This window comes from Epinephelus moara, chromosome 11 (genome assembly GCF_006386435.1).
Source record: "Epinephelus moara isolate mb chromosome 11, YSFRI_EMoa_1.0, whole genome shotgun sequence".
In the NCBI taxonomy this organism is placed as follows: domain Eukaryota; kingdom Metazoa; phylum Chordata; class Actinopteri; order Perciformes; family Serranidae; genus Epinephelus; species Epinephelus moara.
In genome coordinates, this window is record NC_065516.1 from 19,723,639 (window position 1) to 19,746,590 (window position 22,952).

Here is a 22,952-nt window from a genome sequence, read left to right on the forward strand (position 1 = left end):
GGGCACACTCAGTCGTACACGTAGGCGGACAGTAGATAAGACATTCATATACATCAGCGGGGGGTCACTCTGGCACTTTGTGTTTGTATTGGGTTGATTAATGCCCCTTTGGCATCAGCTCGCTCCTCTCCTTGACCCAGATGACCTGCCCATTTCTCTTCTTGTAACCATAGAAACACTGTCATAAAATGGATTAGGAAGACATTCTTACATGGTCATCCAATCTAAACACCAGTATAGAATATCTCCTTCTTCCTGTCCCACCGTTTTCCCCTCTGTGTCATGTTGCCATGTAAAGAAATTCTAACACACATGTTAACTATGAGCAGGTATAGCTGCCAGTCACATGCGATTTTGTCAAAGTCCCAGCTCACAGTGGTTTTCAGTTTCTGAGCTCCTGAATTTCACAGCTAGACACAACACTGGCTTCTTTTTCCGACCTCTGACCCCGCCAATGTTCTCTGCTTCCCAGAATCATCCCGTTTCAGAGGCCGCTGAAGATCAAGGAGCTGCTGCAGAAAGTGACCGAGGCCTTTGGCCAGCAGATGGATATGTTCTTCATGGAAAAAGAGGTACAAAAACAACTAGCAGACATTCAGTTAAGAGCCTTGGCGGCTGATATGGGTCTAATTAAGAATGTCACAAGCATTCAGAAAACAAAAAAGTAGCTAATACTTTATCTAGGTTCCATTGCAGTAAGATACTGTCAGTGTCTCGAGAGCTTAGAAAAAGCCTTTTTTTGTAGACATATAAGATTCTTTTACTTATTTTCTGTCATACATTTAACACAGTGTCAGATATTCATATTTAACATGGCTAAATTTATAAAATACATACAAAAGTAATCCATGTGAACAAAATCCTTAGGCTTCAGACCATCCTGAGTTTTTTACTTCTTTGGCTACATGCTGACAACAAGTTTTTACATTACATAGCCTACACTGCTACATGTAGCCATATGCTAACGTCAGAAAAACATGTCATCTTGATTTTAGATGTTAATTTCTCCCTGATTTTGGATCATATTCCTGCTGTATTGTGTCTGGTTGTGTTAAGAAGCTGTGGATACTGGGGATAGTTGTATATTAGTTGTTAATAAATTTGGGAATTTGTTGAAATAATATGAGTTTTTTGTTTTGTTTTGTTTTGAAAAAAAGTCTTTCATTTATTCATGTTACTACTGGAACTTACGGTTGTGAATATATTGGTTTAAAAGCTTTTATCCGTGATTTTGCTGGTACAAAGTGCCGCTATATTTTGATACAGTCATTCCCTAGCTGCATTTACGATACAGAGATACCAAGGCGTGGAAGACCTAAAGCAGAGTGTCTCAGGCAGAGGGTGGATACAGGTGTTACAGCACAGACAGTATGAGGAGAATAAAATGGTTTTTGACCATTAAAGAATTTAAATATGTTCTAGTGGGAACTCAAAATACAAGTATGACCCTGAAAATGAGCATAATAGGTCCCCTTTAACATGACAACCACAACATCTACAGTGCGTCATGCGTGCCCTGATGGTCTTACATGCCACCATTCTGGAACAATGGGGAATTAAAGGTCATGTGCTGTATATTTTCTTGTCCTTTCAGTTGCTGCTGCCCCTGAAGACCCAGGAGGACCTGGATCAGGCGGTGCTGACGTTGAGCTGCAGCTCGGGGGCCAACGGGCTGCTCAGGATACTGCTAAAGACCCCTAAGAACAACCATGTGAGTTCCTAACAACATACCGCAGATATGAACTGATCATTGGAGACACTTTGACACATAAAATAAAGAAGCGATGTCACTGTGTTTAAATAGTAGCCATGACAACTGTATTGGGAACAGCTGCAGGTTAGTCACATGCTGACAGTTAGCGTGAACTCAGCTGCATGATGTCATTCTCTTTTTAAAACTATGTAACCTCTGAATTGAGTAAACTGCATCAGAGCTACTGAACACAGTAACTCAGAGGAAACAAGCTTCCCCCTCTGACTTCATGATGTAACTGAACAATGATGTCATGCCGTCCTCACTTCCCCTCCTGGTTCTTTCCTCTTTCTCCGCTTGCTCCACTTCCTATGTGTTTTCTCTTTATAGTACCTACAGGTGAACAGCAGGGACAAACAGAGCGAGATGAAGTCATCACGGTCACTGGGAGATCTGAAGGGCTCCCTACTCAAGGGCTCGGAGAGAGTGCGCAAACACTCGACAGGTGAGCTGCCATGTAGAAACACACACAAGAATGAAAAACTGATGGACCAATCAGGATGCCATTACGGCTCTATCAGGAGCTGTAAAGACGCAATTTCTCCCAGAAAAGCAAAAAAGCAAAGAACCAAATCCTGCTGATGCCGAGATTTCTTCCCCACCTGCTAAGGCCTCATGGGTGGCTTGTCAGTGTCAATTTACAACACAGAGCGACGCCAAAGTCATAGCAATGTCAACGGCGAGATGAGGGACATGCTTTGTCAGAGTGGACAAATGCAAATTGGAGGTGAAAGTGACAACTTTAACAGCCGGAGAGATGTCAGGTCAAAGCAAGGACAAGTGTCTGCTCTCATACCAAGCAGCTCTCGGTCTGCATCTTCACCTTGATTAGTTTGCACTTTGATTCTGAAGATGTTATGCAAGAAGTGTTGATCCTCAGATGTTGAAGGTGTAATGCAGCCTATGTTTATTCACTCTCTCCCTAAGAGTTAGATGAGAACATCCTAAGCACTCTCATATCTGTTTGTCAAATGCAAAGCTATTATATTATTGAAGAATATTGAGGCCATCATGTTTGACTATTTCGTAGCCCTGTCTGGTGATTCAAAGGCAAGATATAAGAGGAGAGTCGCCCTCATGCTTGCTATCATGACATGGTTGGTGCCATTGGATACCTTAGGTTGTCTAGTTTTACATGACACCACTACCTCCGTGCTAGCTTAAATAATGAGTAAAGTACGATCATTAGTACAGCAGTGTTACTATTTAGCGACTTTTCAGACCCCCTTAGCGACTCTTTCTAAAAAGCTACTAGCGCTATGGTTTCGGTGCTGCTGGACCATTTTTTTGAACTTTCTTGACGAAGGTCCAGTAAGACTGAAACGTTAGTGTTACTAATAAATCGTAAAGATGAGCAAGAGCAGTGTGCGGGATTTTCTGTTGAAAGACTCGACTCGAGTGACATTTTCCAACACAACCAGTCACATGGAGGCTCTGCAGCACGTTGTCGTGTTAACGTCACAAAGAAAACAATCTTATTTGCCACTTTTCCGAACAGTTCTCTGCACTGCTACAAACCATACCAGAGGTGATCTTTCCCCCGATGCTATAGTCCCGTAGCAAAAACAGACTGGAAGTAGACTTTGAAAATGCCCAGCAGATGGTTAGCGTAGCTAGCATAAAGGCTGGAAAAAGATAGCCTGGCTCTAACCTACGGTAACAGCATATGCCTAACAAAAAATGTCTATCAGCATGTCTAGCTCTCTAAATAAATCCATTTACGGCCAGTTGGTCAAATCTGGCCGACAATAGGGTGCTGGGTGCCCCATTGACCATTTTCTAATTCACAATGAAAGTAAACTGATTCACATTGGGATTTTTTTTGGTACTATGAATGTCAATCAGTGTCAAAGTACATTTGAAATGCATCAAAATAGAACTTGTTTATCAAAAACAGTGCCGGGGCGGGATCCCCCTCTAATTATTTATGTATTGATAATTAATATTTGTTTTTTAACTGGCCCCTGGCCTCTTGTCCTTTTGCAAAAGTGGCCCCAGGCAAAACGAAATTGAGTATTCCTTCCTTACTGTATATGTTGTTTGTGTAATCTGACCAGAAACCAGTTTCCAGGCAGTTAGTTTAGCTCAGTGGTTCCCCACTGGTCCAGCCAAGGGGTCCAGATTTGTCCTTAGTCATTAGTTCAAGGTCCACACAGTTTAAAATACTCAGCGTCATACTTACCTTTGTCCATGTCGTCAAGCTAGTTTGCTGTTTCTGTTGAGTAGCTGTCTGTTATTCAGTCAGTCTACAGCAGGAAACGACACTTTCCTGTGCACATATTCACTGTACATGAAAAGAAAGTTTGTTTCTTGTAAACTTGACACATTCATGAGTCACTTGCGGTCCATTCAGCATAGCTTTATATTTATCAGATTACTTTAACAGACATGAGAGTGGTGTATATCTTCTCATCTACCTTTTGGCAAGAAAGCAAAAATGTCAAACTCTTCCTTTAAGACAGACAAAGGTCCTTTTTTTGTCACGTCACACTCTTTGGCTAGATAACACGGTACACTCCAGGTCTGCCGTCCCTCCTGGCTTGTTTGGTAACACAGCATGAAGGTTTATTTTGCTCTGTGAAATACTGAGCTCTCCCCCGTCTCCCGTGTCTGAATCTTTTCATTCCACTTATATCAGGTCTACCCAGAAAGGTCAATGTTGCAGTCACATCTCTCAGAAACATACAGAAACAACCCACACTCCTTTGCATTTTCGCAAAGCAGCTGAAAGCTCTTTATGATCGCTGTCGGCGCCAATCTCTCTCACGTAGCCCCAATAACATCATCGCCGTCACCATCCCGGGTCGTATAAATTGTATAGAATTACCCGGCTCTCTATCAATTCCCCTGCCAGCCACAAGTCAGAGAGGCTGAGAGATGGAAGTGGAGGGAGTGGTGGCAGATGAGAGGTGACAGGAGAGCGGTCACAGTGGATGGTTGAGTGAAGATGTGATGTGAGCCCGGGTACCTCAATGACGTATAGCAGCAGGGGGAGAGGAGAGGACGGCGAGATGGGACAGAGAAAGAAAGAAACTTAACTGTGAAGAAAAAGAAACCAGACTGTTTACGGATATTTTAACCATTCCTGTGCATCCTGGCGCCTTTTGCCCTCTGTGTACTTTTTCAGTATTCCTGTCAGCTCAGCCAGACTTTCAGTAGGTCTTCTAATACTGTCAAGGACGAGTGCTCAGTCTCCGCCGCAGCTCAGCCGGGGGAGCGTTTGTCACAGTAATTGAGGTTAGAGGTGGCGGCAGTGTGGTTTAGTAAATCACTTCTCGTAGTCCTGGCACTGTTGAACTTGTACCCATGAATAACACCGTGACGCCGTTTTCTCCCCTCTGCCCCTCGCTTTCATCTCTTCATCATCTTCCCCTTGTACTCCCGCCGTCCCTTCTCGCCTTCTAAATGTCTCCTTTTGTTCTCTGATTTTACATTCCTCTTCCTTCTTTGCACTTAATTCTTCCATTCCCCTCCCTGCAACTCCCTACTCCCCTTCCTCCACCCTTTCAAACTGTCCCAGGTTCCCTGCACACAGGTCGGACATCCCCGCCTCCTGGCAGCGTCCCTGAGGAGCAGCAGCAGATTGCCCGCCAGGGCTCCTACACCAGCATCCACAGTGAAGGGGAGTTCATCCCTGAGACACAGGACCAGAATGTAAGAGCATGTCCACAGGACAAAGACAATTAAAAAGTCTCAGGTATGGGGCGTCGGAGGCTTAGTGGTAGAGCAGGCGCCCCATGTACAAGGCTGTTGCTGCAGTGGCCCGGGTTCGAATCCAGCCTGTGGCCCTTTGCTGCATGTCACTCCCTCTCTCTCTCCCCCCTTTCACACTTACCTGTCCTATCTATAAAAAAAAAAAGCCTCAGGTTCTGGATAAACTCTCTTCTGTGATTGGCTGGTGTAATGTAAAATTCTCATGTAGTCCATGTTCTTCATATACTGAATGGAAACTTGCTAGTTTACTCGAAATGGGAAGCTATGTGAACGTGCTCTAACTTGAGCGTTCCCAGTAAAGCACAGTAATGACGAACACTCCTAACCTTCTAACTTGGCTCCTATCTAAAGACCAGATGAAATTTCAGAGCATCTAGCTTCAGTATCATGACGAATTTCTGAGTGATAGGCAGGCAGGATATATCATTGGTAGGAATTTGATTTGGTCGTTAAAAGGTTGGTGTTTCATAATGGAGAGCACCCGCCGGTGTACACCGATGGGATGGCAGTATCTGTCGCCAAGAAAGAAAGACGAAGCCCATCATAAGCACCACGTAACCTCCTGTTGGGGGTCATGGGGGGGCTGGAGCCTATCCCAGCCGACATTGAGTGAGAGGCAGGGTACACCCTGGACAGGTCACCAGACTATCACAGGGCTGACACATAGAGACAGACAACCATTCACACTCACATTCACACCTACGCACAATTTAGAGTCACCAGTTAACCTGCATGTCTTTGGACTGTGGGAGGAAGCCGGAGTACCCAGAGAAAACCCATGCTGAAATGGGGAGAACATGCAAACTCCAGAAGGAGACCACAGAAGGACCCCCCCACCCTGGATTCGAACCGGGAACCCTATGAGGAAATTTATATTTTGTATTTTTTGGCACAATATGACTGAAAATGTGAGCCAAAAGGGTTAAAAGGCATTTTTTCTTTAATCCAAACTTTAAGATATTTGGCGAGTGACCCGAGTACACACAGAAAAATTCTGTTTAATGATTTTAACCCGACAGAGGTCTGACTTCCCTTCGCCTCTGCTGGACTTACTTGTTTGCCTTTGCCTTTTCCATTATTTTAAACCAGGACATCTTAAGGGAGTCATGTGTCAAAGCAAAACCAGTCATTCATTTTAACCATGTTCAGCCAAGTGAGCTTTATTTAATCGTGTTTTTAGTCTTGACAGTATACTGAAACTGTAGCAATCCTAATAAATGTACCGCAGCAGCTAACATTGGCTTTATAACACTCTAATTTGGCTCTTTGTAAAGGTTTTGTCCAGCAGTCAGTCACACAGAATAATTTACCCTGAGATGTGTTGAAAGATTTTAACACAACATAGAGCTCTTTGCCTCTCTTAACTCAGTTATGGGAATACTGCTCTGCTGTACTTGTAATGCGTCTTTGCCTCTGTTATTTTTAAGCCGGACGCCTCAAGAGTCTCATTCCTGATAGGGCCATTTATTAAAGGAAACAAAAACAGAAAGCAGTTCATTTTTAAACCCTTTAGGCTGAATGAATGTCCTTTATTTCATTGTTACGTAGTTTAAAGATCAAGTTGACTGTTTTTTCAAACCAGACTGTTTTAAAATGTTATTTCCTGTTATTTATTATTGTGTGCAGCACAACAAATTGGGCAATCGTTTCGTGCTTAAAACCCGTGATAAATCATCTTTCTAGGAAACAGGAAGCTCCCAGGATAGTGATTCTCAGAAGGGACAGATTTCCTTGGCTATTGTGTAAAATCCTTTAACATATGACCACATGTCCCACTTGCAGTTATACACACTGCTCTATCTGCACTGCTTTATATTCTCTCCCACATGATTGCATGCTGTCTAACCCCAGATTCCCCTGTGTCATTATGTCCGTCAGATGCTGGATCCCTTCGGGAGCGCAGACAACTCACTGTCGAGCAGCTGTCAATCAATAGATCAAGCACTGGACAGGTGAGTCATCTTGCGACATGTGAGTTACGACCCTTGCCTGTGTGGATTTAGATTTGCGATGCACACGTTCACGTTGCAGAGCAGCTTTGCTTGCAGAGATATGGGACTTGGTTTGCATCACAGCCTCCGTGCTTGGTGTTAACACCCTCGGGTGCGATCTTGTATGTTGCAAACACGCACAGAAGCAACAACAGGCTCTCAGAGGAGTTTGTAAATAGTGTTAAAGGCCGGCAGAGCTCTCTGACCCTGCCTGCGCTGGGAGGAATCAGGTCACTTTGCTGTTGCCATGGCGACAAAACTCTTATCTGGACGCCTGGATTCCTCAGTTGTCACAAGTGAGAGAGAGAGAGAGACGTGAAACAGTGAGCAAGAACATGCTGGATGAGAGGGGGGAAACTGAGCCAGAAAATGAAAAGTGGCGAAAGAGTGAGAGTGAAGTGGAAGACGTGGGGGCGGCGGGGGGGGGGTGAAGAGTGAAAAGACTGAATGTGAATCAAAGGGACGAGAAAAGTGAGCAAGAGTGAGGTTGAGAGCGAGCGTAGGACGGAAACAGCTCTACCTGCACGAGGCTTATCTGGGCTCCAGGCTGCAGAACAATGGCAGGAAACGAGTGCATGGAACTTTTCCCTGCAAGCGGGCATGCGTGCCCCTTATCCAGGGTCTCGTGGCCCCGCGCCGCCCTGCGGTCAACAGAGACGTCACTCTCTGTCGGGTCGTCGGGGCAGGGCTGGCCACAGACAGCCAGGCATGGGGGGGGGGTTGGATGTACATTATTTAATGATAGAAAGTTTCAGCGTTTCAGCAAATTAGCAGCACTTTCTCTTTCTCCAGAGAGCTTCTCAACACCCAGCTTATCTCTTCTGTTTTAGCACGTTGTTGTTTAACATCAATCGCCGTGGAGGGCTCAGTAGTTCGAATGCTAAAAGTCATTTTGAGGCATTTTGTGCTGCTTTACAGTCTGAAGTTTCACACCAGCAGCTGTAGCCAGACTCTGTTTGAAGATAAGGGGAAATTACAGACTCAAATAGCAAACCATTTTCTTCAACTCTTTCCCCTCCTGTTCTCTTGTCATTTCAGTCCTCCGTTCTCACAGAACAACCGTGACAATAATTACCTGAACCTCAACTACGAATACAAAGGTAAGAGGGGTGAAATCCGCGCCAGGTGTAAAAAACTGCTTCTCTGCTGAGGTGCAAAAAGCTTTTTCATTATTAGAAAGTTTTGTCTGTTCTCACTTTTTTTTTTTTTTTTTTTTTACTTCTGTGGTAATTATAACCGTGCAATCAGTTTCAGAGAAAAAAGACCTAAAGCTCCTGATTATCTGAAAATCCCCCCCGTTGCAAATGGCCTCCTGAGATTACTAATGAGGAGGGAGATGATATTATTTGATGCTTTTATCTGGGAGTAAATACTTAAAATGAGGAATGGCTTATTGTGGAGATATTTAATATCTTGGTTGTATTTCTTGTGTCTCAGGAGGTGATAAAGGGAGTGTGATAGCATCATAACTCTTCCTGCTTTATCTTCCACACAGTCTCCTCTGTGTACCCTTTGTCCATCTCATTTGTCTGTCTCAGCCCATCTCCCATCGTCGTCTGACGTTTTTTTTTTTTTTCAAACTCAGACATTGCTGCTTTCCTGTCTTTTCATGATCACTTCCCTTCCCTGTCCCATCGCCTCTTGATGCCCCCCCCTCCCTCCTTCTCGTCTATGCCTCGTCCCTGGGCTCCCTGTCTGTCCCTTTTCCTTCAGAACGCAGATCAAATAGAGCAGGATGACAGATAACGCCACGCTAATCCTCATGAACAGACGAAACCACAGCAGCTCTCCCAATCTGGTCATTTCTTTCTCTCCTGCACCACCCCCGTGCTGTAAATTAAAAAAGGGGAGTGCTGCACATTGTGTACACAGACTGGGAGTATGGGGGCTTCACATAGCTGCAGCAGTACTTAAAGACTCACTTGGGCACGCATGCATGCACGTGCCTGCACACACACGCATGCACGCCCCCCCCCCCCCCCCCCGTAAAGCTGTGTGGCCCTTCCTGCTGAGGGCTACAGTATTTGTTTACCATTCCCTGTGAGTAGATTTTTCCTCTCCATCCCGCGCTGCCAAACACAAAAAATAACTCCCGTCTCCATGGGATACAGCCACAAAAACAGCGCGAGGGGAGGCAGTCATCTGACAGAACAGCTGCTTTCAATTGCAAGCGGCTCCGCTGCTCTCCATTCAGTGTGTGCGTGCGTGTGTGTGTGTGTGTGTATGAGAGAGAGTGAGTGTCAGCGCTCGCCTGCGTCAGCAGTGCTCCCCACCTGCCTTTAGTTACTGCTCCACTGGGTTCAGAGCTAAGGCTAAGCTAGCACACATGAGCTGTTTGCAGTTTCTCTCTTGGCTGCAGAGAGGCGATACAACAGCTCTGTTTGGTGTGTGAAAAGCTGTCTTCCATCCCGCTGCTTTTGAACTTTGATTTGACATGCCGAGATGAGCAAACGCAGCGTAGTGACTGTCAGATGTGATCAGCTGAAATGTGAAACTCTGGTAATCTTATTAGGCATCAGTGTGTTTGTGTGTGATTAGCTCCAAGTAATTAAACCTGCATGACTGAACCTGAGACCTGAATGAGCACTAAGCTGCGAATTGAGGAGTACTGTAACTGTAAGAGGAGAATTCAGTCGTTGTCGAGGCTTCGATTACTTCCCAACTGACAGCTCTGCCTCATTGCTCCCTCTTCAGGTCGCCACGGGAAAGGAGGGACTTTCCCTCGCCAGTTCCAGTTGCCCAATCGCAGCAAGGATTACGGAGACCGTAAGAAACCGGCTTTACTAGAGCAATAACAACACCACCATTATTGCACAGATTAAACAGATATGCTGCAACGTCCACAGGACAACACAAACAGTCTCACACGCCACCACCAGGCACTCCCATCTGGTCAGATTTTTTAAAGGGGAACACCACCTAAATTAAGAAAGTTCAATATCTGTGAACATGAGCTGCTTTCTCTCGAAGCCAGAAACCAGAGAGGGAAGTCTCAAGTTGTGATGTCATAGGGTTTAAAGTCTGGAGCTGCTCCATAGACAATGAATTGGAGCCACAGAATGTTTGCTTTCTTTTTTATAACCAAATGAGCTTTATTCTATTGTAGTGTCTCAGCTCTGAAACAGAAAATGCACCCATATAGTCAGAGCACTCCCCTGGGTGCTCTCTGTGTCTTTCACCATTCATTGTTTATGGAGCAGCTCCAGACTTCACACCCTGTGCATCACAATTTTGAGTTCTAGCACTCTAGTTTTTGGATTTTAAAGAAGGTTGTTTGCATGTATTTCTGGGCTGTCCCACACCATAGGAATGACATGTATGCATTCTGAAAATGGGTGTAGCTCCCCTTAACTTCAGATGCATAATATAGGATCTCATTCTTTACAGTGCCTCCTCATATGTTTGTCACCTTTGTCACTTCCAGATGAAATATTTGAGAATATCTGCATTCTTCTGCTCTCCGGGTACATTTGGTACATGAAGTGCTGGCTTGCTGTTCCAGGCAGCTGCTAGTAATTGCTTACTCAGAGGCTAACCTTGGCTAGCAATGATTTACGTTTCCCTGCGGTGAACCCAAACTTGTATAAAAACACAGCGCCCTGCTTCCTGTCTGAGGGGAAGTGGGACGGAGTGGCGAGAGGCACTCTGCTCTGGCTGGCCCTAAGTCTTGGCCAAGAGCTCATTTTATGCACAACACCTGTGTGAGAAATCACAGTGCAAACAAAAGATGCAGTGGCCTGTGTGCGTGTGTCAAGTCATTAATATGCCTATTTTTTTAATATATGTTTGTTTTCAGGTCGCAGGACACTTCCGCGCAGCTTCATGCCGCAGGAGAACCTGTTTCAGCTGGTTCCCTCCAGTCGCACGCGCAGTTACAACGGAGACAGCACGCTGCAGTACAGCGACCTGCGCTCACTGGGCCGCACCACCGACAAAAGCTGCCAGCGGGGTACAGCCAAGTGTAAGTAGTGTCCTTAAGAACTGTTGCAATGCAGGGACAGGAAGCACCAACGGGGAAATTTCTCCCAAAACACATAAACAGTCTTAAATAAATTGCATTTCTGGGCCTTTGTTGTTGATTAGTGTTGTATTTGTGTGGTTCCTGTGGATAATGAGGCAAATAAACTCGGACTGATAACCCAGAGGACAATGAGAGGAACATTCAGACTTGTTTTAGAGTAGGAGGAGGAGGGCTGGGTATCAAACCTCAGTGCTTTTAGTGCTATAAACCATATAATATATACATAGACCATATGTCCACTGTGTTTGTGCAGTCGTAAACATGAAGGTGTGGGCTTTATGAAACCAATGTACCTCCTACAACAATGAAGCTCGCTGTTCACTTCTTCTTTCAGCAGATAAATCCAGATTTATTTTTTTTTTAATTGTAAATTTATTTGATTTTAACATTTTATAAATACCCCCGAACAAGTTCACAGACGGTGAAGACAATATAAAAATAAAGGTCAGTGGAAATGGTTCATGTCTTCATAGAGTCAGAGCACATGTAAGCAGGCGAGGTGGATGGTCAGAGATTCATAGAGGCTCCAGCTGTAGTGTATCGTTCAATATTTGTTTGAACAAATTAAACGTTCGGGGTCTTTGCTGGTTCCAGTTGAGCAAAATACACTTCTTTGCTATATCCTCCTGAGACCTGAACCTTTGGGATCAGTAGGACCCGATAAGGATAAAAAAACTACACACTGTCAACAATAATTAAGTCCCAATGGCCTAAAACGAGACGACCATAATGTCCTAGTGTCTTCAAACGAGTACTTCCTAATTAACAGCGTCTTGTTACTGTTGCTAAGATTGGTCAAATTTGTTGCCATATTAAACTTCAAACATTATAAATCATAAATAAACAAGTTTCAACCATAAAATGTGATCAGTTTTGGACCTTGTCCTATTGTGTTGGGATCGGCTGCAGACTGACTTGGCAGAGATGGCCGCCATCTTGTTTCTACATGGATTAGTGTATTGTGCTCTTACTACCACTACATGGCACAAAAAAATGTCCATGAATGAGGACAGCAGGTCTGAGTTAAGTAGAATTAGGTATAAAGTCAAGTAAACCCAAAATGTGATGGTCTCAGGAGGATATATGATATTATGCCGATCATCTTTGCAGACATGGTTTCTATCGTCCTGTTTAGTTTCGTACCGGCAAAGTGTCAGATGGAATCCTCAAGACTTTAACAGTCAGATCATGCACCTCTTTCCAAAAAAGCTTTAGTTTTCTGCATTCCCAGAAAACATGAACAACTGACACTGTACATGTTTTACATCTGTGACATTTAGATGATGAGTTTTAGGATATATCTGACTCATGCGTAGTGGGGTGCATATCCTGTGCATACATTTATGATTCTGTTCAATTATGTTGTTACAAGACAATGAAGTCAAGACATTCTGACATATACTTTCCTACTGATCATCACTAAACTCAAAGCCCAAGTCTTACTATGCTGTTCTAACAGAGCACAGTAGATGAGGAGCTCTCCAGAATCTCCTCCATCCTTGACAACCCCAGGGATAGTCGCCCTGCTCTTTTGAGCGTAGTACTTAAGTTATGATTATGTAAATATTTATAAAATTCCTGTTTGGGAATTCCAAATTCTGTTCTTAAATCAGAGAAAGATTTAAGGGAACCATTGGTAAACAGATGACTATATTCTTTCCACTTTCCAATTACAGACTTATAGAACATTTTGCCAGTGTAAGACAATTTGGGCAGAGTTCTTGTACAGAAGTTTGTTTTGAGATTATTTGGGCACTTTGGGCTTCTGTTCTGAAGTGAAAACAGAAAATTTAGAGATGTCAGACACTAAAAGAGTATACTATCAGTACCGAAAATCAGGTATGTTATCATGCATACTATCAAAAGCATTTTTAAATAATACCCAGCCCTTGTTAAAAAGGCATCCTAGGTGCACCACAGAATATAAACTACAAAAATAAATCTCACATGTAAAGCAAGGCAAATGAATTTAGATCTTAAATTGATGAATAACAGTGTGACTTGATTGTTCCAGCAGAAAAAAGTCAAACATGGAGGAGGATAATTTCTTCTCCAGTAAACCTCTATGGCTGTCGAACATGTTTAATTCTTAGAAGTAGTCTGTGTGAGGGAGTAGAGATGATGTACAGTAATACTGTATGTCACAGCAGGCACAGCTCCCCTCTCATCATCCACAGGCTTACTAATCACATCTGTCCTCATTCACTCCGCAGTATGAGTCGCCCAGAAATTGTCTTTGTCATGAAACGAAAGCTCAGCTCAGCAGTCTGTGGCTGACGTGTCAGTCTCTGGTGTCCTTCGCACCCACACGAGACCAAACTGTCTAACCCGGCCACAAAGCCGCCTGTTAATACCAAAACAAAGCCTCGGAGTCTGGGCCTGTAAAGATGAGAGTTGTTGAGATGCTCTCTCCGGTCGACCGTGCGTGGTTTGACTCAGATATCAGGGGGCTTCCCCATCTGAGAGGGTCTGCGGTGGGGAATGTTTAACGACCCTGCGGTGGATTTTTTTCACGTCTGGTTTTGGTGAGGTTGCTGTGCGAGTTTCAGATTTTGATGCATGCTTCAGTGTGTTCTCGAATCAGTTTATCATGATGGATCCGTCTGCCTCTGGGGGCTCAGCGAGCAAATGAATTACGGGTGGGTTTTCATCATGTGGTGTCTTGTTTCTGCAGCTCCGAGGGCGCCAGTCAACTGGCGACAGGGAAAGCTCCTGGGGCGCGGGGCGTTCGGGGAGGTCTACCTCTGCTATGACGCCGACACAGGCCGCGAGCTGGCCGCCAAGCAGGTGCCCTTTGACACCGACTGTCAAGAAACCAGCAAGGTGAGAGAGAACACCTCACACGTTTGGATTAGTCACAAACTGCATGTGTTATAAAACAGTGATGATTCAAGATTAAATATGCAATTGCTTTATGCTTCCACAGGAGGTGAACGCTTTGGAGTGTGAGATCCAGCTGCTGAAGAATCTGCGTCATGACCGGATTGTTCAGTACTATGGTTGTCTTCGGGACCCTGAGCAGAAGAAGCTCACCATTTTCGTGGAGTTTATGCCCGGGGTGCGTATTCTGCAGGGCTTTTTATTTGAATATTTTTAAACCTCTCATGCAGTTCGACAGCGTGGTAACAATCTCTGATGTTTGATTGAAATACAATAACCAGTAATGTCTGTCATATCTTGAGCAGTTCCTGGCTGCAGAGATAGGTCCTCTGACGTCTAGAGACAAACATCAAATCAAACCCATACTGGCCACATCTGCTTAAAACCAATTCTGAAATGTCACCAGCTGTCAACAAACATGTCCTCAGTGGTTGATGTCAGCAGAACGGCTCAGTTTATGAGATCATTTTCTCACTAAATGAGCGCCTTAATGAGCTGCTGTCGCCTGTGGACCCTGTCCCTGAGCCTGGTTTTAATATTTCCTGGGCTATTTTTTTCCTCCGAGTGGCGTTGAGTGTCTTAGTCACACATTGTCTGGAAATTGGGAATGTTTATGTTTCGCTGGAGTTTTCTGGCAGAGGCAAGAGGGGAGGTGACAGAGCCAAGTTTGTGTGTGTGTGACTGCTCCGCGCGGCTGCACCGCTGTGGCTGACCGATAACGCTCCAGTCGCCCACGGGGAGGGGAGGAAAGAGGGGGCGAGTGTCCCTCTGAGAGCCACAGAGCTGTGGAAGTGTCTTGCTGACAGCTGAAAGTGGAGAGGGAGAAGTTTTGTTTTCACTGCGTGAGTCCTGAACTGCGTCACAGGTGTTGGATCAGGTCTTTGCTGCTGCGATTTCCTCGCGAGGAACTGAAAACAGGAAATGAACGGAAATGCAGAACATTGAAGGTGTTTGGAGTCGAAATCCAGCAGATTTCTTTCAGCACATTGTGTTTTTTAAATACTTTGTTTTGGTACTTAAAAATTAGCTATGGGGGCGCTTTCACAGTAAGACAAAATAAATCCGCTTTAGCCGGAAATGTTGTTGCAAGTATGCATATTAAAGACGCTGAAGCATTTTATATCCATCATGCCAACCCTCCAAAGCAGATATATATTTTTATACCCTACAGCTGTGGCAGTAATCTTACTATATAATGACGAAAACTCTGTGTGTGTGTGTGTGTGTGTGTGTGTGTGTGTGTGTGTGTGTCTGTTCCACGTTTTTCTCCTCACTGACTTGGTCAATCCATGTGAAATTTGGCACAGTGGTAGAGGGTCATGGGAGGATGCAAATAAAGCAACATTACATCAATTGGCCAAAGGGGGCGCTATAGCAACCGATTGAAATACATCAATTGGCCAAAGGGGGCGCTATAGCAACCGATTGAAATTGCAAACTTTGAATGGGCATATATCCCCCCGTATGTCGTAGAGACATGAAACTTTGCGCAGAGATGCCTCTCCTCATGAGGAACAGATTTGCCTCAACAACCCATAACTTCCGGTTATATAGAGTTTCCGCCATTTTGAGTTTTTGAAAAACAGGAAGTTTGACCGATCTGCATGAAACTCGGTGAACATAATCTAGGGACCAATATCTAAAGTTCCCTCTTGGCAAAAGTTGGAAAACTTACTAAAACTGAGCTTCTATAAGGCAATGAATATTGCGGAGGGCGTGGCTCATCACATAAAGGTGTATAACATCTCAAGGGTTTCACAGATCACCACGTAACTTTGTAGGCATATGACCACACATAATCTGAGGGGACCCCTCCATTATTGACCCCATCAAACAAAATGGGGGCGCTAGAGAGCTAATTTCTTATCTAGGCCTAACCGTCACATCGATTTTTACTAAACTTGGTAGACAGAGTCTTCGTCATCATATCATAAGATAAAGCAATCGTACTATCAAATTCACAAAAACTCTGTCTGAATACATTGCTCTTCTTAATAGGTTCAGTTGACTGTTTAATCTGCAATTTCCTATGACCTGTATCCCAAACACACACCATGTGAAACCGTACGTGGGCAACTGTGCACTCAATGGGTATGGACTAGTATAAGTTAACACTGCAGCCAATGTAAAGATCTCAACCCTCTGTCTCTCCAGGGCTCAATAAAGGACCAGCTGAAAGCCTATGGGGCGCTGACAGAGAAGGTGACACGGAGATACACCAGGCAGATCCTCCAAGGAGTCTCCTACCTGCACAGCAACATGATTGTACACAGAGACATCAAAGGTAACAGCAAACAAGCAAAGGTCAGGATAGAGTTTTAATTGGATTTGTAACTAGTGAACACCCACACGGGACACAGACTTAGCTGACGGTACACAGCCTCTCTTCATGGTTTATATTGCAGCAACCGTTTCCCGAGAAAACTCCAGGTCCGCTCGTTTTATCCTGGTTGACGTTTCCTCATTTGGTTATTCGCCGTCTGCAGAAGGAGCCTGGAAAAAATGTGCTATTTTCAACTCCCCCCTTTGAGATATATTAGGCTTCATGCTGGTGAAATCGGCCGGTCTAAAAATGTTCAACACCGGATGGAAAGGCTTTAGTTTGGCTGCCCGCAGCTTTTGGGGAGTCGCTGCCTCGTTCAGCCGCGGCCAAGGAGAGGGAAATATACCGTCTGGTGGGGGAAAACAGATAGTAGGTCTCACAGGACACAGGCAGGCCCTGTGAGAGTACATACGTGGGTGGGATTTTCCACTTAAAAATGCTCTTCATGTGTAATATACGGTGTGTGCTCATCTCACCACACAAGAGCTCTTCTGTACGCAGTAAAAAGAGCTGTCAGCACATGCGGTTTTGTATAGAGCTTGGCATCGCAGACATGACAGTAGGCTATAAAGTTCCCGTGACTTTAACGTTCCAAATAAAGCCTTAAGATGATTTATTAGAGAGGCGCGCAGTCTCACAGCGTACAGGCAGTGGAAACAGGTTAAAGGAGCGAGGAGTTAAGAGGAAAGGTCACGTATTTAGTCTCTCAATCTCCTCTCTGCAGGCCTCTGTCTTGCAGTGGGTGTGGAGAGTGTGTGGCGAGTGGTGTACATTAGTCACTGATCAAACAAGCGGAGCGCCTGAAGGAAATGGGATAGACACAGCTACATGTCGGAAAATGACTAAAGAAGGAGAAGGAAGGGTGTCGGGGTTCGATCCACGTGGAGCACAGTTGATTCAGTATTTCATGTTGATTTGTGTAAAGCAAAAAGGCGTTCCTCTAATGTGTAGATATGAGTCTGTATTGTATTTATATAAAGGCTGCTAACAGGTATCCTTTGACATTTTATAAATAGGTCTGCCAGCGCTCCTTTCAAGCCGTAGGAAAAGTTTACCCTCAAGTTGTTCAGTGCTGGCACATGCACTTTGTGCCCACACTGCAGCTCCATTAATTGAACCTCCAAACTGTCAAAGTATCCCTGTAAGGATATCAACAGTCCTCGGGAGACTCTTGAATAACTCTGAGCTCATTTTGCTTCGTTCAACCAGGTGCTAACATCCTGAGGGACTCCTCGGGGAACGTGAAGCTGGGAGACTTTGGAGCCAGCAAACGTATCCAGACCATCTGCATGTCTGGTACAGGAATCAAGTCCGTCACTGGCACCCCCTACTGGATGAGCCCCGAAGTCATCAACGGGGAGGGCTATGGCCGCAAAGCTGATGTATGGTAAGGAACAAGATCAGATGGAGCTGTAATGAGGCCCACAGGGGATATTAGACCGCTGCAGTACAAAAAATATTTATTACAAGCACAGAAATACACTGTCGCAGTAAAAGCTGTAAAGTTACCTCAATAAATGGGTGGTGAGGCAATAAAGTGAGTGGAAACAGTTGTGTTGGTGGTGTGTGCTGTACGTCTGGTGACACTGAAAACATGTTAAATAAGACTGGTTACAGGAATACATATAGCAGTCACCATGACATGAGTGCCATCTTAAATCTGGGTTACAAAACAGAAATATTAACTTGTGTTAGGAGTACAGGGCAGGGGTGGATAAATCAAAATGAACACCTATAAAGCTTATCGTGAGATTCGATTGTATGAAAATATTTAACCTCTTACCACCTACTGTTGTGCACCTGGGGCACTAAAACTATGATTATGACCACCAGTCAGTCGTGGGTGAAGCACCTGAAGCCACACTTGAGTAAATGTACAGATATCTTGCCAGAAAATGATTTTGGTAGAAGTTAAAGTAACCTTTTGGGATATTTTTTGAGTAAAAGTCTTAAAGTATCTGGCATTTACTGCTCTTAAGTATCAAAAGTAATTTTAATATATTAAATTTACTTAATTTTAAAAAGTAAAATGATAATAATAACTTTATTTATAGAGCTCAATTCATGCATAAAATGCAACGCAAAATGCTGAACATAAAAGACAATTAAAACATTTGTGATAGAGAAAAAAAGATGATGAAAAAAATACATTTTAGGAGAAAGCAGTGGTAAAAAAAAAATATTTTACAGTTACATTTAAAAGTGTCTACAGGTGTAGAGTACAAGTAAAGGCTGTTAATATAAGTACGTGGTCATAATTTTGAGAATTTTGAAGTTTATTTCTTTTGAACATGTGCGCCACCTTAAAAAGGGAGTCCTCATCACATTTAAAGAAAAACAAGTTCTTCACAACTTTAAGGATTTAAAGAAAACCTTCGACCTTCGACCACCACCTGCCTTAAATATTTTTTGGATGTGCACGACGACTATGCTTTTTTGTGTCGACTCCCCTTTCTGCTTCCATCATGGAGTCAGACTTATTATCATCTTTTTCCCACAGCAATAAGGTCTTTGAACAAATTCAAATTAAATTAAAAAAAAATTCAAATGCACAGGATGAATCTTTTTTTCATGGGTGTATTACTACGCTCTATGTGCAATATTCACAAACAATCCAATACACTATGTGTGCAATATATAATGTACATACTGTATATACATATTTATAATATACTATTATACTACTACTCCAAAAAATACTCAAGTACTGTAACAAAGTATTTTTACTATGTGACATTACACCACTGCTGTTAGTACACAAAAAGTTAAATGAATTTGACCATGTGATATATGTATCGATACATTAGACTCTCGTCTTTTCAGATGTTGTGGTAACTTTCAAAAAAAATGCCCTGCTGCATAAACAACCTTATTTGCATCGGCAGTATGATCTGTATGTGAGCCAGTGCTGAAAGCTGACTGTATTACTGGGACATAAACCAGTTACAGTTGTCAAATTAGAGCTGCAATGATTCCTTAATTCAGTGTCAACTAATCTAATAATAGATAAATTGGTTTGAGTTATTTTTTTAAAGCTAAAATAAAGTCAAAATTCTCTGATTCCAGATTCTTAATGTAAATATTTTCTGGTTGCTTTGCTTCTTTATGACAGTAAACTGAATGTCTTAGAGCTGTAGACAAAACAAGACATTTGACGATGTCATTTTAGGGTTTAAGAAACACTGGTCGACATTTTCCACCAGTATATGACATTTTATTGAGCAAACAACTAACTGGTTAATCGAGAAAATAACATGAGTTGCAGCCCTTAATCAAATAAATGCTGTTGTGTACAACCCCAGTTTGTACAATATGTATTATATAAACGTAAATGCATCAAACTACATGTGATGTGATATTTGTGTGATTAAATTAGATGTTCTGTTTGTCCTCAGGAGTGTCGCCTGCACTGTTGTGGAAATGTTGACCCAGAAACCTCCGTGGGCCGAGTACGAGGCCATGGCAGCCATTTTTAAGATCGCCACCCAGCCTACGAAGCCCATGCTCCCCGAGGGCGTGACCGACGCGTGCAGGGACTTCCTGCGGCAGGTGTTCGTGGAGGAGAAGTGGCGGCCCACCGCAGACGTTCTGCTCAGCCACCCGTTCGTCCAGGGCAGCTTCTGAGGCCTGCTGACCCCCCTCCCCTCCCCTTTGCCTGCGAGGCCTCCGCGGTCCCGGCGCCTTCCCTCCTCTCCGGCCCGCCCCGTCCCCAGGGCCGCCCCCCCACCTCTCAGTCACCAGGCTCCGGGGCTCAGCATCACACCAACTTCCTGCCCTGTCATCTCTCACCAGTGTCTGCCTTGTCAGGAACCCTGCATCTCTCACCAACTAGCTCAACCCCGGATCGCTCGCTGAGAGGCCAGGTTGACTGCTGTCAGACCTCCAGAGTCCTCCGAGGCATCGCGGTGTGTTGCCCCAGGAGGGGACTGGCGAGAAAGCACTTAGCAGTCTCACACGCTACAGACTGCTGTCCTTTAACAAGAGCAGGACAAGGGGCCAGAGTTAGAGAGCGGTGACGTCTCAAGCTCTCTGGGTCTTTACACTCATTTACTGCCGCAGAACAGCGTCTAGGTCGGGCCAGGCGCTACGTCACCGCAACTGACTGGTGACATTGATCACATCTGATAGTACTGTAAGTTACTCATCAGCCTAAGTTAGCTGTGTGAACTCAAGATGGTCAAATATTTTTATACAGCATACAATAACACATACAAAGTCATCCTAGCCGATGAGTTTTCTATTGCCACCTGCAAAATGTAAATGTATTTTTGTCAACGCCTTACAATAAGACTTTGTAAGCAAGAATGTCTTTTTTTTAAACATCGTAGAGGGGTTGCGTCACCCCGCTTTCACGGCACTCAGAGCCCCATTTTAGAAGGACTGTCAACATTGCACTTTTGATATCATGCATCGAAACATTTCCAACATGCAAGATAATCAACTGAGGAGATATTTTTCTATTTGAAGCATTTTTTATATCATTTCTTAAAGAGTAATGTGTGGTGTGAGGCAGAAAAAGAAAAGAACCAAACCTTTGCATCAATGTCTATTAAGCAATACCAACACTACTGTTGGAGTCCACTCCAGCTTCCCATGCAGTGAGCCTTGAGTCCATCGCATCAAGCGGCCAAAGAGAAGTTGCAGAGACAGAAACATGAGGCTGAGTTAATGCGCAGTGTTAGTCGTGTCGAATTGTTTTGCCACCTCAGAGCCCTATAGCCTTTTCTATGTTACGGCAGCTTCGTGCACAGTAGACTGCACAGACCAAAACAGATGCATTAACGTCACATTGTGTTAGTATGAAATTAAAGTAAGTGTCTCAATTTTTTTGTTGTTGTTGTAACTTCAGTATGAATCCAGTCACCCCATGCCTTTACTTTGCTTTCCACACTATATGAATGGGTCACTTACTGACCACCTGGCAACACACCTCGCTCTGTGTGATGTCACGTGAGATAATCTCGCCAAAAAAAGGGTCACGTTGGAAAACACGGAGCTGAATGCTGTACTCTTTGAAGTGGAGATGAAACTGAAACCGGGGAGATGTCGGAGGTGTAGCGGCACTTAAGGAACGATCGAGTCTTTTTTTGACCCTTGTCAGTGCCTTACCTGAATCTGCTTGTAAACACAAACGTTCACTGCCAAAGCGGAAAGCTTCTTAATAAAGTGAGCAGCTGTTCAGTAGAGAGCACACACAGGATTTGCTGAAGTTCTTTTATATGGAAAAAAAAAAAAGATTATACTGTAAATACATATTGTTCTGCACTTTTGTATGAAATTTCTTTACATTATATACAAATCTATTTGATGAAATAGCAACATTATACAGTAGACTGTACTGTGATTTAGACAGGAGTATGTATGATTGTCTCTGAGAGCTGGTAGGCAGTATGACAAGGCTGGGAGGCTTTCGATTGGGACAGAGTTTGTTTTGTCTTAATGACAAAGCCTTGAAACATGAAATGTATCAAGTCGTTGATCTTTTGTACATTTAACTTAATAAATCCAAGGTCTAAGACTATTTCTGTGTTTGACTTTATTGTGTTTTGCAATCGCACTGCCTGAGACTGTGTTGTGAAAATAATCAGCTGAATTCACTCTATTTTGTTTTTCTACGAAGCGAATATCTACTTTTACACTAAACTCTCTGATTTCTGTGCTATTATAATAACAAATCTGACAAAATTTTGAGTTTATGTTTTAATTTCCTTCTAACAAAAGAAAGATTTTCCTCCATTTTTAGTTCCTAATTAGGGTCCAGGCAGCTAAGCTGCCAGAACACTATGGCCCAATTCCAATCCGATCCCTTACAGACTCACTGACTTAGAGGCGCGTTCATGTGAAGTGCGTGAGTGTGTGAGGGCTGTCCCATTGTCAAATCGTCAAGTGAGTGAGCCCTTTATGCCCCCTTACCGTAGGTCAGCATCGATGTGGACTTACGGTAAGGAAATACCCACAGTTCATAGCGTTGTGACGTCAAATACAGGGGTTGCCCTCAGAACACCAGAAGTGTTATAAAAAAAAAAAACTAAAACACGGTCGGCAGATATGCAAACGGTAACGTTATGGAAGGAGAGCAAAAAAACAGATAGATAAACAATGAAACATTACATTAAGAAGGATTTAAGATGGTACATAAACACACATGAAGTCAGAGGAATACCAGTGGTATTCCTGATTTCTTACTTTTTTGCATGTTTTCCGCACTTAAATGTTTCAGATCATCAAACAAATTTAAACATTAGTCAAAGATAACACAAGTAAACACAA

At 43.6% G+C, this 22,952-nt stretch overlaps 1 protein-coding gene across 1 annotated transcript in view; it reads left to right on the top strand.

Annotated features, from left to right (window-relative positions):
- Positions 1 to 22,203, top strand: part of map3k22 (mitogen-activated protein kinase kinase kinase 22) — a 52,385-nt gene extending 30,182 nt beyond the window's left edge. Inside the window, exons 6-18 of the mRNA XM_050056851.1 lie at positions 473 to 572; positions 1,595 to 1,711; positions 2,084 to 2,198; positions 5,274 to 5,407; positions 7,346 to 7,419; positions 8,497 to 8,558; positions 10,153 to 10,224; positions 11,255 to 11,419; positions 14,154 to 14,302; positions 14,406 to 14,537; positions 16,514 to 16,643; positions 17,892 to 18,069; positions 20,078 to 22,203. Of these exons, the coding sequence (XP_049912808.1) occupies positions 473 to 572; positions 1,595 to 1,711; positions 2,084 to 2,198; positions 5,274 to 5,407; positions 7,346 to 7,419; positions 8,497 to 8,558; positions 10,153 to 10,224; positions 11,255 to 11,419; positions 14,154 to 14,302; positions 14,406 to 14,537; positions 16,514 to 16,643; positions 17,892 to 18,069; positions 20,078 to 20,306 (1,657 nt within the window). The 3' untranslated portion in view covers positions 20,307 to 22,203. The remainder of the gene's footprint in view (positions 1 to 472; positions 573 to 1,594; positions 1,712 to 2,083; positions 2,199 to 5,273; positions 5,408 to 7,345; positions 7,420 to 8,496; positions 8,559 to 10,152; positions 10,225 to 11,254; positions 11,420 to 14,153; positions 14,303 to 14,405; positions 14,538 to 16,513; positions 16,644 to 17,891; positions 18,070 to 20,077) is intronic.
- The last annotated feature ends 749 nt before the right edge of the window (positions 22,204 to 22,952 follow it).